This window comes from Oncorhynchus clarkii, unplaced genomic scaffold (genome assembly GCF_045791955.1).
Source record: "Oncorhynchus clarkii lewisi isolate Uvic-CL-2024 unplaced genomic scaffold, UVic_Ocla_1.0 unplaced_contig_6271_pilon_pilon, whole genome shotgun sequence".
NCBI lineage: Eukaryota > Metazoa > Chordata > Actinopteri > Salmoniformes > Salmonidae > Oncorhynchus > Oncorhynchus clarkii.
In genome coordinates, this window is record NW_027261145.1 from 523,206 (window position 1) to 538,743 (window position 15,538).

Below are 15,538 nucleotides of genomic sequence, written 5' to 3' on the forward strand. Positions count from 1 at the left end.
TGTCGTCCGGTTCCTGGAAACGAGCATTAACCCTCTCCCGTCCAAAGCCTCCTTTTCCCGTTTAGAAACAAATAAGACAAAAACAATTCATCTTAAGATAATATTGTTAAATAAGATTCCAATATGCCTAACATCTTCAATAATAAGTAATTCTGGTCTTGAACAATGCTACAAATAAATAGGCCTCGTGGGTTATAGGATGGGGGTGTATATATTGAGCAGCAACAGTGTGATGTTTACCACTTCTCTTATCGGTGTTATTGGACTGAGGGTCGAGACAACTTTTTCGAAACTAACGCCATTTCCGGATTCACACTCCCTCATTCACCCCGGGTTTTCGCCGCGGCCAGAATCCATGTTGTTTCTGTCTCTCTCCCACAGCGACGGAGCTCGTGAGCGGCCCGTCCAATAACCCTTCACGTTACTGGGACCTGTGTGTCTGAGAGTGTGTTTGTATTCACCCCCCCCCCCCCCACCCCCAAAAAAGAAGATGGCAGACTTTCGGGACGACACCGGAGCTCGAGCCCTACTGGCCTTGCAATCTGCCCCGTGCAGCCCTGTTCGAGTCGGGGTGACCTCACCCGCATACCCTCCCAATTTCACCTTCTCGGGCTCTTCGGTGCTGAGTCGGGGCTGCGCGATGCCTCCTCGCCTCGAGTCTCCTCCTCGGGCCCTGGCCAGGCTCGAAGGCCGGGACTTTGATTTCGTCATGAGGCAGCGGACGGTGACCGTAGGCCGTAACTCGTCGCACGGCTCCGTGGATATAAACATGGGTCACTCGAGCTTCATCTCTCGGCGGCACCTCCAGATCACCTTCGAGGAGCCGTGCGGGTTTTCGCTGCGCTGCCTCGGGAAGAACGGCGTGTTCGTGGACGGCGTGTTTCAGAGGAGAGGCGCGCCTCCCCTGCAGCTGCCCCGGGAGTAAGTACCTGCCACAAGTCACAGTTTTAGCTGCCTACTGTAAAGTTAGCAACATTAGCATGCTAGTTATGTTAAGCAAACTTTTTTTGGGGACTTGTTAATAAACAAACACCTGCCACAATTCACATTTTTAGCTTCCTACTGTAAGTTAGAAAGTTAAGACCACTAGTCAAAGTTGTCTACTCTATGCATTAGCCATTCGCATTGAAAAGACATTGTAAAAAAAAAAATATATATATATAGCGCCACAGTCTCCTAACTTGGTTTAAAACTACATTGGGAAGATACGAGCTAACTTGAGCTGTTTAGCTGAAGTGAATCCATTGCAGACGTGAGTAAAGTCGTATGGTCTTTAGGAGACAGTGTAGCTAAACGGAAACATTTTAGAGTTAATTTGTGTTAACTAGCTACTCACTGTGGGGTTTTGACGGACGGTGGTGGCGACATTGCGTCCCGTAAACACCAGAATGTAAACAGTCACTCTCAAGTCAGCATGACGGCTATTTACTATCAAATCAAAGTTTATTGGTCGCGTAACACAGATTTGCAGGTGCAGTAATATACGTGTGTTTCTAGCTCCCAACAGGGCACTAATACCTAGCAAGAAATAATACAAAAAAATACACACATTATCCCCCCCCCCCCCCCCCAAAAAAAAAGATCTATAGACAGACATCACACACTAATCCACTAATTTTAAGGGGTTTAATATATACATGAATAATACATGGCCAAAAGTGCGTGGACACTCCTTCAAATGAGTGGATTCGTTTATTTCAGCCGCACCTGTTCCTGACAGCTGTATATAATCGAACACACGGCCATGCAATCTCCATAGACAAACATTGGCAGTAGAATGGCCTTTAGTGAAGAGCTCAGTGACTTTCAACGTGGCACCGTCATAGGATGCCACCTTTTCCAACAAGTCAGGTTGTGAAATGTCTGCCCTGCTAGAGCTGCCCCCCAGTCAACTGTAAGTGCTGTTATTGTGAAGGGGAAACGTCTAGGAGCAACAACGGCTCGGCCTCGACGTGGTAGGACACACCATTTTTAAATGTTATTTATTTAATCTTTCAACTAGGCAAGTCAATTAAAAACAAATTCTTATTTATAATGACTGCCAAACCCGAACCTGGACAACTCTGGATTGATTATGGGACTCCCAATCACAGCTGGTTGTGATACAGCCTGGAATCGACCCAGGGTCTGTAGTGACACCTCTAGCGCTGAGATGCAGTGCCTTAGACCGCAGCGCCACCCGGGAGCCCAAGCTCACAGGAAGGGGCCGCTGAAGCGTCCATTTGTTGTTGTTGTTGTCTGTCCTCCGTTACAACACTCGCTACAGAGTTCCAAACTGCCTCTGGAAGCAACGTCAGCACAACAACTGTTGATCGAGAGCTTCATGAAATGGGTTTCGTGACTGAGCAGCCGCGCACAAGCCTAAGATCACCGTGCCGCAGCGCCCAAGCCGTCAGCTGATCACACAGATGACAATACTGTTGCTTTGTTTTTTTTGTAATGAGGAATAGAAATAAGAATCCTATGATGTCATCTAAAATCATCCAATGGGATCTCATCAATTAGAGATGTGTCTCCTCCTTTCCCGGTCTCACACACATTTTGAAAGGAGAACAAGGGATAGCTCCTGTTCTTACCCAGGTATGTGGGTGTTTTCAAAAAATGAAGTGTGAGGCAGGTACAGCTGTCAACGGAACTGTGTGTGTGTGTGTGTGTGTAAGTCTGCCTGTCTGTCTATATGCTAACCTGCTGCCATCAACTGAAAAACTTAATGGCACCAGTATCACCAAGAGAAAATGTTAGTCTGGAGGCCTGTACACACAGGTGTAACCAGGTGTGTTAAAAGCTTCCGCCCCTTTAAAAAAAAACATACCCAAAAACTAACTGCCTGTAGCTCAGGACCTGAAGCAAGGATATGCATATTCATGATACCAAAAGCAAGGATATGCATATTCATGATACTATTTGAAAGGAAACACTGAAGTTTGTGGAAATGTTAAATTAATGTAGGAGAATGTAACACATTAGATCTGGTAAATGATAATACATTTCCTTATCTAACTTAGGACTTAGGTGCAAATTAGATTTTGGCCACTAGATGGCAGCAGTGTATGTGCAAAGTTTTAGCCTGATCCAATGAACCATTGCATTTCTGTTCAAAATATTGTATCAAGACTGCCCAAATGTGCCTAATTGGTTTATTAATATATTTTCAAGTTCATAACTGTGCACTCTCCTCAAACAATAGCATGGTATTAGTTCACTGTAATAGCTACTGTAAATTGGACAGTGCAGTTAGATTAACAAGAATTTAAGCTTTCTGCCAATATCAGGTATGTCTATGTCCTGGGAAATGTTCTTGTTACTTACAACCTCATGCTAATCACATTAGCCTACGTTAGCTCAACCGCCCCGCGGAGGGACCCACCGATTCTGTTGAGGTTTTAAACTTATTACTGGGTTGGAACTAAAGCCTGCACTACCAGGAAGTAGGAAGTGTTCTACTGAAGAGATGTCTAGTAACTCTAAGATACACTGAAGTAAACACCTCTGTCCGTCTTTCTCCCGATCTCGTCTTCCCTCTCCTCCTCTTCCCTCTCCTCCTCTGCCCTCTCCTCCTCTGCCCTCTCCTCCTCTGCCCTCTCCTCCGCTTCCTTCTCCTCTCCTCCTCCTAGATGTGTGTTCAGGTTCCCCAGTACAGTGATCAAAATCCAGTTCTCCTCACTGTTGTCTGGGGAGGAGTCGAGAGAGGAGGAGCAGCGGTCTCCCCCGCCCCGCCTCACCCTCCTCCCACACATCTCCCCCCTCAAGATCAGCATTCCCACAATGCACCACGAGGACCTGCGACACCTGGTCAGCCCGCTGCCCTCTCCGACAGGGACCCTCAGGTGAGGAGACACACCAACACATGCCTGCTCACACACACACACACACACACTCAGAATCTCTGAATTGGCTTTAGTGGAGGCTCGTGCCATGACATCATCATTCAGGGGAAATTCAGATTGTCCCTTGTTTGTCTTGTTTTTGTTTTGGTGATTGTTAGTTCTCAAACAACATGATCTTATTTCAATATATAGATCTATCTTTTATTTCAATATATAGATCTATCTTTTCTACGTACTTTTATATCTGGGTTTTAGTCATTTTAATTTGACAATAAAAACATTTATCCGTTTTGAAAAATGATATACTTTTATTATTATTATTATTATTATTATTATTATTATTATTATTATTATTATTATTATTATTATCTTCTTTACTGTTTGGACATAGGCACCTGAAAACACTCGCCCAATACTTTGAATCAGAATTTTAAAAAACCTGGAAAGAGGAAGTATTCTAGCACATTCCCTGTGTGTCTGTCTCCCCCTGGTGGTGTGTGTGTTGTCCTGCACCACGTGGGCCATCCGGTGTCATAGTATGTGTACACAAGCCATATATGGCAGGGCAGCCGCTAGCAGGCTCCTGATTGGTCCAACCCCAGGTTTTTTTTTTTTTTTTTGCCTAGGCTTGTGTTTTTTTTCTCCTGCTCTCCACTCACTGGTTTCCTTTTCAGAGCTCCCCCTTAGGCCCCACTCACTCACACACACTCACTCCCCCCCCCCCATACACACACTCCCCCATACACACACTCTCCCCCATACACACACACACACCCCTTCCCTCGCTCCTATCACACTGTGACCTTTTTCAGGCTTGCTACCCCCCCACAACAATTAACACATATACGTACATACACATACACTAACACATACACACACACACACACACACACACACACACACACACACACACACACACACACACACTCCCAAAACAAAAACATTGGGCCTTCACATGGTAATACGAGCCACTGATCTAGTTGGACAAGTTTATACTGTGTGTGTTTATATTCTCCCCAAACCTCCCCCTCTCCTTGGCAGTTCTTGTGCTGACACTGTTGGGGGGGGGGGGGGGGAGACGGAGAAAAGGAGGGATGTGTAGGGAGAGGAGGGGGTGGAGTGTTGTCGTTTGTAGCACAAGTAAGGTGCTGAAAAAAGACTGATTTATTAAAAAATACATGAGTGAAGAAAAGGTTGTGAGAGGTTAATGACAGGGGTTACCACCCTGTTAATTACAACTATCTATTTCTCTAGTTCTACAGTTGTGTCGTTTTGGAGGTTCTAGAGTTGTACGCCTATTTGCATAGTTCTAGAGTTGTACACCTATTTACATAGTTCTAGACCTATTTACATAGTTCTAGAATTGTACACCTATTTACATAGTTCTAGACCTATTTACATAGTTCTAGAGTTGTACACCTATTTACATAGTTCTAGACCTATTTACATAGTTCTAGAGTTGTACACCTATTTACATAGTTCTAGACCTATTTACATAGTTGTACACCTATTTGCATAGTTCTAGAGTTGTACACCTATTTGCATAGTTCTAGAGTTGTACACCTATTTGCATAGTTCTAGAGTTGTACACCTATTTGCATAGTTCTAGAGTTGTACACCTATTTGCATAGTTCTAGAGTTGTACACCTATTTGCATAGTTTTAGAGTTGTACACCTATTTGCATAGTTTTAGAGTTGTACACCTATTTGCATAGTTTTAGAGTTGTACACCTATTTGCATAGTTTTAGAGTTGTACACCTATTTGCATAGTTTTAGAGTTGTACACCTATTTGCATAGTTCTAGAGTTGTACACCTATTTGCATAGTTCTAGAGTTGTACACCTATTTGCATAGTTCTAGAGTTGTACACCTATTTGCATAGTTCTAGAGTTGTACACCTATTTGCATAGTTCTAGAGTTGTACGCCTATTTGCATAGTTCTAGAGTTGTATCATTGTACTTTTCCAGTTAGTTCTACGGTTGTTTGATTATAGCTCCAGTTAGTTCTACGGTTGTTTGATTATAGTTCTACGGTTGTTTGATTATAGCTCCAGTTAGTTCTACGGTTGTTTGATTATAGCTCCAGCTAGCTCTACGGTTGTTTGATTATAGTTATATAGCTCCAGCTAGCTCTACGGTTGTTTGATTATAGCTCCAGCTAGTTCTACGGTTGTTTGATTATAGTTCTACGGTTGTTTGATTATAGCTCCAGTTAGTTCTACGGTTGTTTGATTATAGCTCCAGTTAGTTCTACGGTTGTTTGATTATAGCTCCAGCTAGTTCTACGGTTGTTTGATTATAGTTCTACGGTTGTTTGATTATAGCTCCAGTTAGTTCTACGGTTGTTTGATTATAGTTCCAGCTAGTTCTACGGTTGTTTGATTATAGCTCCAGCTAGTTCTACGGTTGTTTGATTATAGCTCCAGCTAGTTCTACGGTTGTTTGATTATAGCTCCAGTTAGTTCTACGGTTGTATTGATTATAGTTCCAGCTAGTTCTACGGTTGTTTGATTATAGTTCTACGGTTGTATTGATTATATTTCCAGTTAGTTCTACGGTTGTATTGATTATAGTTCCAGTTAGTTCTATGGTTGTTTGATTATAGCTCCAGCTAGTTCTATGGTTGTTTGATTATAGCTCCAGTTAGTTCTACGGTTGTTTGATTATAGTTCTACGGTTGTATTGATTATAGTTCCAGTTAGCTCTACGGTTGTTTGATTATAGTTCCAGCTAGTTCTACGGTTGTTTGATTATAGCTCCAGTTAGTTCTACGGTAGTTTGATTATAGTTCTACGGTTGTTTGATTATAGCTCCAGTTAGTTCTACGGTTGTTTGATTATAGTTCCAGTTAGTTCTACGGTTGTTTGATTATAGCTCCAGCTAGTTCTACGGTTGTTTGATTATAGTTCTACGGTTGTTTGATTATAGCTCCAGTTAGTTCTACGGTTGTTTGATTATAGCTCCAGTTAGTTCTACGGTTGTTTGATTATAGCTCCAGCTAGTTCTACGGTTGTTTGATTATAGTTCTACGGTTGTTTGATTATAGCTCCAGTTAGTTCTACGGTTGTTTGATTATAGTTCCAGCTAGTTCTACGGTTGTTTGATTATAGCTCCAGCTAGTTCTACGGTTGTTTGATTATAGCTCCAGCTAGTTCTACGGTTGTTTGATTATAGCTCCAGTTAGTTCTACGGTAGTTTGATTATAGTTCTACGGTTGTTTGATTATAGCTCCAGTTAGTTCTACGGTTGTTTGATTATAGTTCCAGCTAGTTCTACGGTTGTTTGATTATAGTTCCAGCTAGTTCTACGGTTGTTTGATTATAGTTCCAGCTAGTTCTACGGTTGTTTGATTATAGCTCCAGTTAGTTCTACGGTTGTTTGATTATAGTTCTACGGTTGTTTGATTATAGTTCTACGGTTGTTTGATTATAGTTCTACGGTTGTTTGATTATAGCTCCAGCTAGTTCTACGGCTGTTTGATTATAGTTCTACGGTTGTTTGATTATATCTCCAGTTAGTTCTACGGTTGTTTGATTATAGTTCTACGGTTGTTTGATTATAGTTCTACGGTTGTTTGATTATAGCTCCAGCTAGTTCTACGGCTGTTTGATTATAGTTCTACGGTTGTTTGATTATAGTTCTACGGTTGTTTGATTATAGCTCTACGGTTGTTTGATTATAGCTCTACGGTTGTTTGATTATAGCTCTACGGTTGTTTGATTATAGCTCTACGGTTGTTTGATTATAGCTCTACGGTTGTTTGATTATAGCTCTACGGTTGTTTGATTATAGCTCTACGGTTGTTTGATTATAGCTCTACGGTTGTTTGATTATAGTTCTACGGTTGTTTGATTTATAGTTCTACGGTTGTTTGATTATAGCTCCAGCTAGTTCTACGGTTGTTTGATTATAGCTCCAGCTAGTTCTACGGTTGTTTGATTATAGCTCCATCTAGTTCTACGGTTGTTTGATTATAGCTCCAGCTAGTTTTACGGTTGTTTGATTATAGCTCCAGCTAGTTCTACGGCCGTTTGATTATAGTTCTACGGTTGTTTGATTATAGTTCTACGGTTGTTTGATTATAGCTCTACGGTTGTTTGATTATAGCTCTACGGTTGTTTGATTATAGCTCTACGGTTGTTTGATTATAGCTCTACGGTTGTTTGATTATAGTTCTACGGTTGTTTGATTTATAGTTCTACGGTTGTTTGATTATAGCTCCAGCTAGTTCTACGGTTGTTTGATTATAGCTCCATCTAGTTCTACGGTTGTTTGATTATAGCTCCAGCTAGTTTTACGGTTGTTTGATTATAGCTCCAGCTAGTTCTACGGCCGTTTGATTATAGTTCTACGGTTGTTTGATTATAGTTCTACGGTTGTTTGATTATAGCTCTACGGTTGTTTGATTATAGCTCTACGGTTGTTTGATTATAGCTCTACGGTTGTTTGATTATAGCTCTACGGTTGTTTGATTATAGCTCTACGGCTGTTTGATTTATAGTTCTACGATTGTTTGATTTATAGTTCTACGGTTGTTTGATTATAGCTCCAGCTAGTTCTACGGTTGTTTGATTATAGCTCCAGCTAGTTCTACGGTTGTTTGATTATAGCTCCAGCTAGTTCTACGGTTGTTTGATTATAGCTCCAGCTAGTTCTACGGTTGTTTGATTATAGCTCCATCTAGTTCTACGGTTGTTTGATTATAGCTCCAGCTAGTTCTACGGTTGTTTGATTATAGCTCCAGCTAGTTCTACGGTTGTTTGATTATAGCTCCAGCTAGTTCTACGGTTGTTTGATTATAGCTCCAGCTAGTTCTACGGTTGTTTGATTATAGCTCCAGCTAGTTCTACGGTTGTTTTGATTATAGCTCCAGCTAGTTCTACGGTTGTTTGATTATAGCTCCAGCTAGTTCTACGGTTGTTTGATTATAGCTCCAGCTAGTTCTACGGTTGTTTGATTATAGCTCCAGCTAGTTCTACGGTTGTTTGATTATAGCTCCAGCTAGTTCTACGGTTGTTTGATTACAGCTCCAGCTAGTTCTACGGTTGTTTGATTATAGCTCCAGCTAGTTCTACGGTTGTTTGATTATAGCTCCAGCTAGTTCTACGGTTGTTTGATTATAGCTCCATCTAGTTCTACGGTTGTTTGATTATAGCTCCATCTAGTTCTACGGTTGTTTGATTATAGCTCCATCTAGTTCTACGGTTGTTTTGATTATAGCTCCAGCTAGTTCTACGGTTGTTTGATTATAGTTCTACGGTTGTTTGATTATAGCTCCATCTAGTTCTACGGTTGTTTGATTATAGCTCCAGCTAGTTCTACGGTTGTTTGATTATAGCTCCAGCTAGTTCTACGGTTGTTTGATTATAGCTCCAGCTAGTTCTACGGTTGTTTGATTATAGCTCCATCTAGTTCTACGGTTGTTTGATTATAGCTCCAGCTAGTTCTACGGTTGTTTGATTATAGCTCCAGCTAGTTCTACGGTTGTTTGATTATAGCTCCAGCTAGTTCTACGGTTGTTTGATTATAGCTCCAGCTCCAGCTAGTTCTACGGTTGTTTGATTATAGCTCCAGCTAGTTCTACGGTTGTTTGATTATAGCTCCATCTAGTTCTATGGTTGTTTTGATTATAGCTCCAGCTAGTTCTACGGTTGTTTGATTATAGTTCTACGGTTGTTTGATTATAGCTCCAGCTAGTTCTACGGTTGTTTGATTATATCTCCATCTAGTTCTACGGTTGTTTGATTATAGCTCCAGCTAGTTCTACGGTTGTTTGATTATAGCTCCAGCTAGTTCTACGGTTGTTTGATTATAGCTCCAGCTAGTTCTACGGTTGTTTGATTATAGCTCCAGCTAGTTCTACGGTTGTTTGATTATAGCTCCAGCTAGTTCTACGGTTGTTTGATTATAGCTCCAGCTAGTTCTACGGTTGTTTGATTATAGCTCCAGCTAGTGCTACGGTTGTTTGATTATAGCTCCATCTAGTTCTACGGTTGTTTGATTATAGCTCCAGCTAGTTCTACGGTTGTTTGATTATAGCTCCAGCTAGTTCTACGGTTGTTTGATTATAGCTCCAGCTAGTTCTACGGTTGTTTGATTATAGCTCCATCTAGTTCTACGGTTGTTTGATTATAGCTCCATCTAGTTCTACGGTTGTTTGATTATAGCTCCATCTAGTTCTACGGTTGTTTGATTATAGCTCCAGCTAGTTCTACGGTTGTTTGATTATAGCTCCAGCTAGTTCTACGGTTGTTTGATTATAGCTCCATCTAGTTCTACGGTTGTTTGATTATAGCTCCATCTAGTTCTACGGTTGTTTGATTATAGCTCCAGCTAGTTCTACGGTTGTTTGATTATAGCTCCAGCTAGTTCTACGGTTGTTTGATTATAGCTCCATCTAGTTCTACGGTTGTTTGATTATAGCTCCATCTAGTTCTACGGTTGTTTGATTATAGCTCCAGCTAGTTCTACGGTTGTTTGATTATAGCTCCATCTAGTTCTACGGTTGTTTGATTATAGCTCCAGCTAGTTCTACGGTTGTTTGATTATAGCTCCAGCTAGTTCTACGGTTGTTTGATTATAGTTCTACGGTTGTTTGATTATAGCTCCAGCTAGTTCTACGGTTGTTTGATTATAGCTCCAGCTAGTTCTACGGTTGTTTGATTATAGCTCCAGCTAGTTCTACGGTTGTTTGATTATAGCTCCATCTAGTTCTACGGTTGTTTGATTATAGCTCCAGCTAGTTCTACGGTTGTTTGATTATAGCTCCAGCTAGTTCTACGGTTGTTTGATTATAGCTCCATCTAGTTCTACGGTTGTTTGATTATAGCTCCATCTAGTTCTACGGTTGTTTGATTATAGCTCCAGCTAGTTCTACGGTTGTTTGATTATAGCTCCATCTAGTTCTACGGTTGTTTGATTATAGCTCCAGCTAGTTCTACGGTTGTTTGATTATAGCTCCAGCTAGTTCTACGGTTGTTTGATTATAGTTCTACGGTTGTTTGATTATAGCTCCAGCTAGTTCTACGGTTGTTTGATTATAGCTCCAGCTAGTTCTACGGTTGTTTGATTATAGCTCCATCTAGTTCTACGGTTGTTTGATTATAGCTTCAGCTAGTTCTACGGTTGTTTGATTATAGCTCCAGCTAGTTCTACAGTTGTTTGATTATAGCTCCAGCTAGTTCTACGGTTGTTTGATTATAGCTCCAGCTAGTTCTACGGTTGTTTGATTATAGTTCTACGGTTGTTTGATTATAGCTCCAGCTAGTTCTACGGTTGTTTGATTATAGCTCCAGCTAGTTCTACGGTTGTTTGATTATAGCTCCATCTAGTTCTACGGTTGTTTGATTATAGCTTCAGCTAGTTCTACGGTTGTTTGATTATAGCTCCAGCTAGTTCTACAGTTGTTTGATTATAGCTCCAGCTAGTTCTACGGTTGTTTGATTATAGCTCCAGCTATTTCTACGGTTGTTTGATTATAGCTCCATCTAGTTCTACGGTTGTTTTGATTATAGCTCCAGCTAGTTCTACGGTTGTTTGATTATAGTTCTACGGTTGTTTGATTATAGCTCCAGCTAGTTCTACGGTTGTTTGATTATAGCTCCATCTAGTTCTACGGTTGTTTGATTATAGCTCCATCTAGTTCTACGGTTGTTTGATTATAGCTCCATCTAGTTCTACGGTTGTTTGATTATAGCTCCATCTAGTTCTACGGTTGTTTGATTATAGCTCCAGCTAGTTCTACGGTTGTTTGATTATAGCTCCAGCTAGTTCTACGGTTGTTTGATTATAGCTCCAGCTAGTTCTACGGTTGTTTGATTATAGCTCCATCTTGTTCTACGGTTGTTTGATTATAGCTCCAGCTAGTTCTACGGTTGTTTGATTATAGCTCCATCTAGTTCTACGGTTGTTTGATTATAGCTCCAGCTAGTTCTACGGTTGTTTGATTATAGCTCCAGCTAGTTCTACGGTTGTTTGATTATAGCTCCAGCTAGTTCTACGGTTGTTTGATTATAGCTCCAGCTAGTTCTACGGTTGTTTGATTATAGCTCCAGCTAGTTCTACGGTTGTTTGATTATAGCTCCATCTAGTTCTACGGTTGTTTGATTATAGCTCCAGCTAGTTCTACGGTTGTTTGATTATAGCTCCAGCTAGTTCTACGGTTGTTTGATTATAGCTCCAGCTAGTTCTACGGTTGTTTGATTATAGCTCCAGCTAGTTCTACGGTTGTTTGATTATAGCTCCAGCTAGTTCTACGGTTGTTTGATTATAGCTCCAGCTAGTTCTACGGTTGTTTGATTATAGCTCCAGCTAGTTCTACGGTTGTTTGATTATAGCTCCATCTAGTTCTACGGTTGTTTGATTATAGCTCCAGCTAGTTCTACGGTTGTTTGATTATAGCTCCAGCTAGTTCTACGGTTGTTTGATTATAGCTCCAGCTAGTTCTACGGTTGTTTGATTATAGCTCCAGCTAGTTCTACGGTTGTTTGATTATAGCTCCAGCTAGTTCTACGGTTGTTTTGATTATAGTTTTATAGTTGTACAGTTTAATTTGAGTTTGAACGTTTTTTAATTCTAACTTTTCCTGTCTATTTTCTTTCTCTCTCCTTTCATACGTCTTTCACTCTTCTTCTTCCTCATCTCTCCTTCCTCTTCTTTTGTTTGAACCACCTGCAGACGCACTACAGCATCTGAGCCAAAACAAACACACACACTCTCCCCTGGAAACCAGTGTTTACTTTGCTGCCCAGAGGAGGGGCCTGTGTGTGTGTGGTCTTGGGATCTTCCACTGTAACGTAGGGATATACAGTGCCTTCAGAAAGTATTCAAACCACTTGACTTTTTACACCTTTTGTTAACGTTAAAGCCTTATTCTAAATTGGATTATATCGTCCCCCCCCCCACCTCATCAATCTACACACAATACCCCATAATGACATCACAATACCCCATAATGACATCACAATACCCCATAATGACATCACAATACCCCATAATGACAAAGGGAAAATAGGTTTTTAGAAATGTTTGCAAAAAAAATGATATATATATATATAATCACATTTTACGTAAGTATTCAGACCCTTTCCTCAGTACTTTGTTGAAGCACCTTCGGCAGCGATTACAGCATCGAGTCTTCTTGGGTATGACGCTACAAGCTTGGCACATCTGTATTTGGGGAAATTTCTCCCATTTTTCTCAGCAGATCCTCTCAAGCTCTGTCAGGTTGGATGGGGAGCGTCGCTGCACCGTTATTTTCAGGTCTCTTCAGAGATGTTTGATCGGGTTCAAGTCCGGGCTCTGGCTGCTGCTGGGGGTGCAGGCTTTTACTCCAGCCCTGCTCTAACACAACCACGTTGTAAAATATCAGCTGCTCAACCTTGATAAGCTGACTGGTGTGTTTGAGCAGGGTTGGACCAAGAACCTGCACACCCAGTAGCTCTCCAGATGGAGGGGTGACGGACCACATGTGTTTTATACAGCAGCCAATCAGAGCAGAGCAGGCTCCAATAGCAGGAGATGGTATCTAATACATGGGATCAGACAGCAGCAGGAGATAGTATCTAATACATGGGATCAGACAGCAGCAGCAGGAGATGGTATCTAATACATGGGATCAGACAGCAGGAGATGGTATCTAATACATGGGATCAGACAGCAGCAGGAGATGGTATCTAACACATGGGATCAGACAGCAGCAGGAGGAGATGGTATCTAATACATGGGATCAGACAGCAGCAGGAGATGGTATCTAATACATGGGATCAGACAGCAGCAGGAGATGGTATCTAATACATGGGATCAGACAGCAGCAGGAGGAGATGGTATCTAATACATGGGATCAGACAGCAGCAGGAGATGGTATCTAACACATGGGATCAGAGGTGTGTGGCGTTCGTCTAGACACATCACATACCCCTATTTTAGTGGTGTTAGTATGGTGGTGTTATTGGCACAGTGGGAGGTTATTTTAGTGGTGATGGTATGGTGGTGTTATTGGCACAGTAGGAGGTTATTTTAGCGGTGTTATTGGCACAGTGGGAGGTTATTTTAGCGGTGATAGTATGGTGGTGTTATTGACACAGTGGGAGGTTATTTTAGTGGTGATGGTATGGTGGTGTTATTGGCACAGTGGGAGGTTATTTTAGTGGTGTTATTGGCACAGTGGGAGGTTATTTTAGTGGTGATAGTATAGCTCTGTTATAGTAGTGATGGTGATAGCATGGTGGTGTTGTCATATGGTGGGTTATGGTGACACCCAGGGGCCTCTTTCAGTGTTACAAATCACCAAGGTCCAAATAAATTAATCTGGAACACAGCGTAGGGGTTGGCGGCGCTCAGTAAATCTGCACAGTTGTTCCAGGTAATGGGTTCTTGTCAAATGTTCCGTGTAAATGGTTTAAAGTAGTCCTAGGATTGTATGGTTTGTTCAACTTTGTACTCGATGGTTTCTCCTTGACATACATTTTTAAGTTTAAAAAAATGAGTGTATTCGCAATTCCCTTAGGTGGAGTTACCCTATTCTATTCTAGATCTTACTCTCTCTCTCCTCATCCTTCTCTCATCCTTCTCTCCTCATCCTTCTCTCATCCTTCTCTCCTCTCCTTCTCATTCTCCTCTCCTTCTCCCCTCTCATCCTTCGCCCCTCTCATACTTCTCCCCTCTCATCTTTCTCCTCTCTCATCCTTCTCCTCTCAAATCAAATTTTATTTGTCACATACACATGGTTAGCAGATGTTAATGCGAGTGTAGCGAAATGCTTGTGCTTCTAGTTCCGACAATGCAGTAATAACAAGTAATCTAACTAACAATTCCAAAACTACTGTCTTGTACACAGTGTGAGGGGATAAAGAATATGTACATAAGGATATATGAATGAATGATGGTACAGAGCAGCATAGGCAAGATACAGTAGATGGTATCGAGTACAGTATATACATATGAGATGAGTATGTAAACAAAGTGGCATAGTTAAAGTGGCTAGTGATACATGTATTACATAAGGATGCAGTCGATGATATAGAGTACAGTATATACGTATGCATATGAGATTAATAATGTAGGGTAAGTAACATTATATAAGGTAGCATTGTTTAAAGTGGCTAGTTATATATTTACATCATTTCCCATCAATTCCCATTATTAAAGTGGCTGGAGTTGAGTCAGTGTCAGTGTGTTGGCAGCAGCAACTCAATGTTAGTGGTGGCTGTTTAACAGTCTGATGGCCTTGAGATAGAAGCTGTTTTTCAGTCTCTCGGTCCCAGCTTTGATGCACCTGTACTGACCTCGCCTTCTGGATGATAGCGGGGTGAACAGGCAGTGGCTCGGGTGGTTGATGTCCTTGATGATCTTTATGGCCTTCCTGTGACATCGGGTGGTGTAGGTGTCCTGGAGGGCAGGTAGTTTGCCCCCGGTGATGCGTTGTGCAGACCTCACTACCCTCTGGAGAGCCTTACGGTTGAGGGCGGAGCAGTTGCCGTACCAGGCGGTGATACAGCCCGCCAGGATGCTCTCGATTGTGCATCTGTAGAAGTTTGTGAGTGCTTTTGGTGACAAGCCGAATTTCTTCAGCCTCCTGAGGTTGAAGAGGCGCTGCTGCGCCTTCTTCACGATGCTGTCTGTGTGAGTGGACCTCTCTCATCCTTCTCTCCTCCTTCTCTCCTCTCCTCCTTCTCCTCTCCTTCTCCCCTCTCATACTTCTCCCTCTCAT

At 41.7% G+C, this 15,538-nt stretch overlaps 1 protein-coding gene across 1 annotated transcript in view; it reads left to right on the top strand.

The window, feature by feature from the left end:
* The first annotated feature begins 203 nt into the window (after nucleotides 1-203).
* The window catches only part of LOC139405255 (forkhead box protein K1-like), a 57,354-nt gene continuing 42,019 nt past the window's right edge, over nucleotides 204-15,538 (top strand). The window contains exons 1-2 of the mRNA XM_071147700.1: nucleotides 204-921; nucleotides 3,615-3,827. Coding sequence (XP_071003801.1) covers nucleotides 491-921; nucleotides 3,615-3,827 — 644 coding nt within the window. The 5' untranslated portion in view covers nucleotides 204-490. The remainder of the gene's footprint in view (nucleotides 922-3,614; nucleotides 3,828-15,538) is intronic.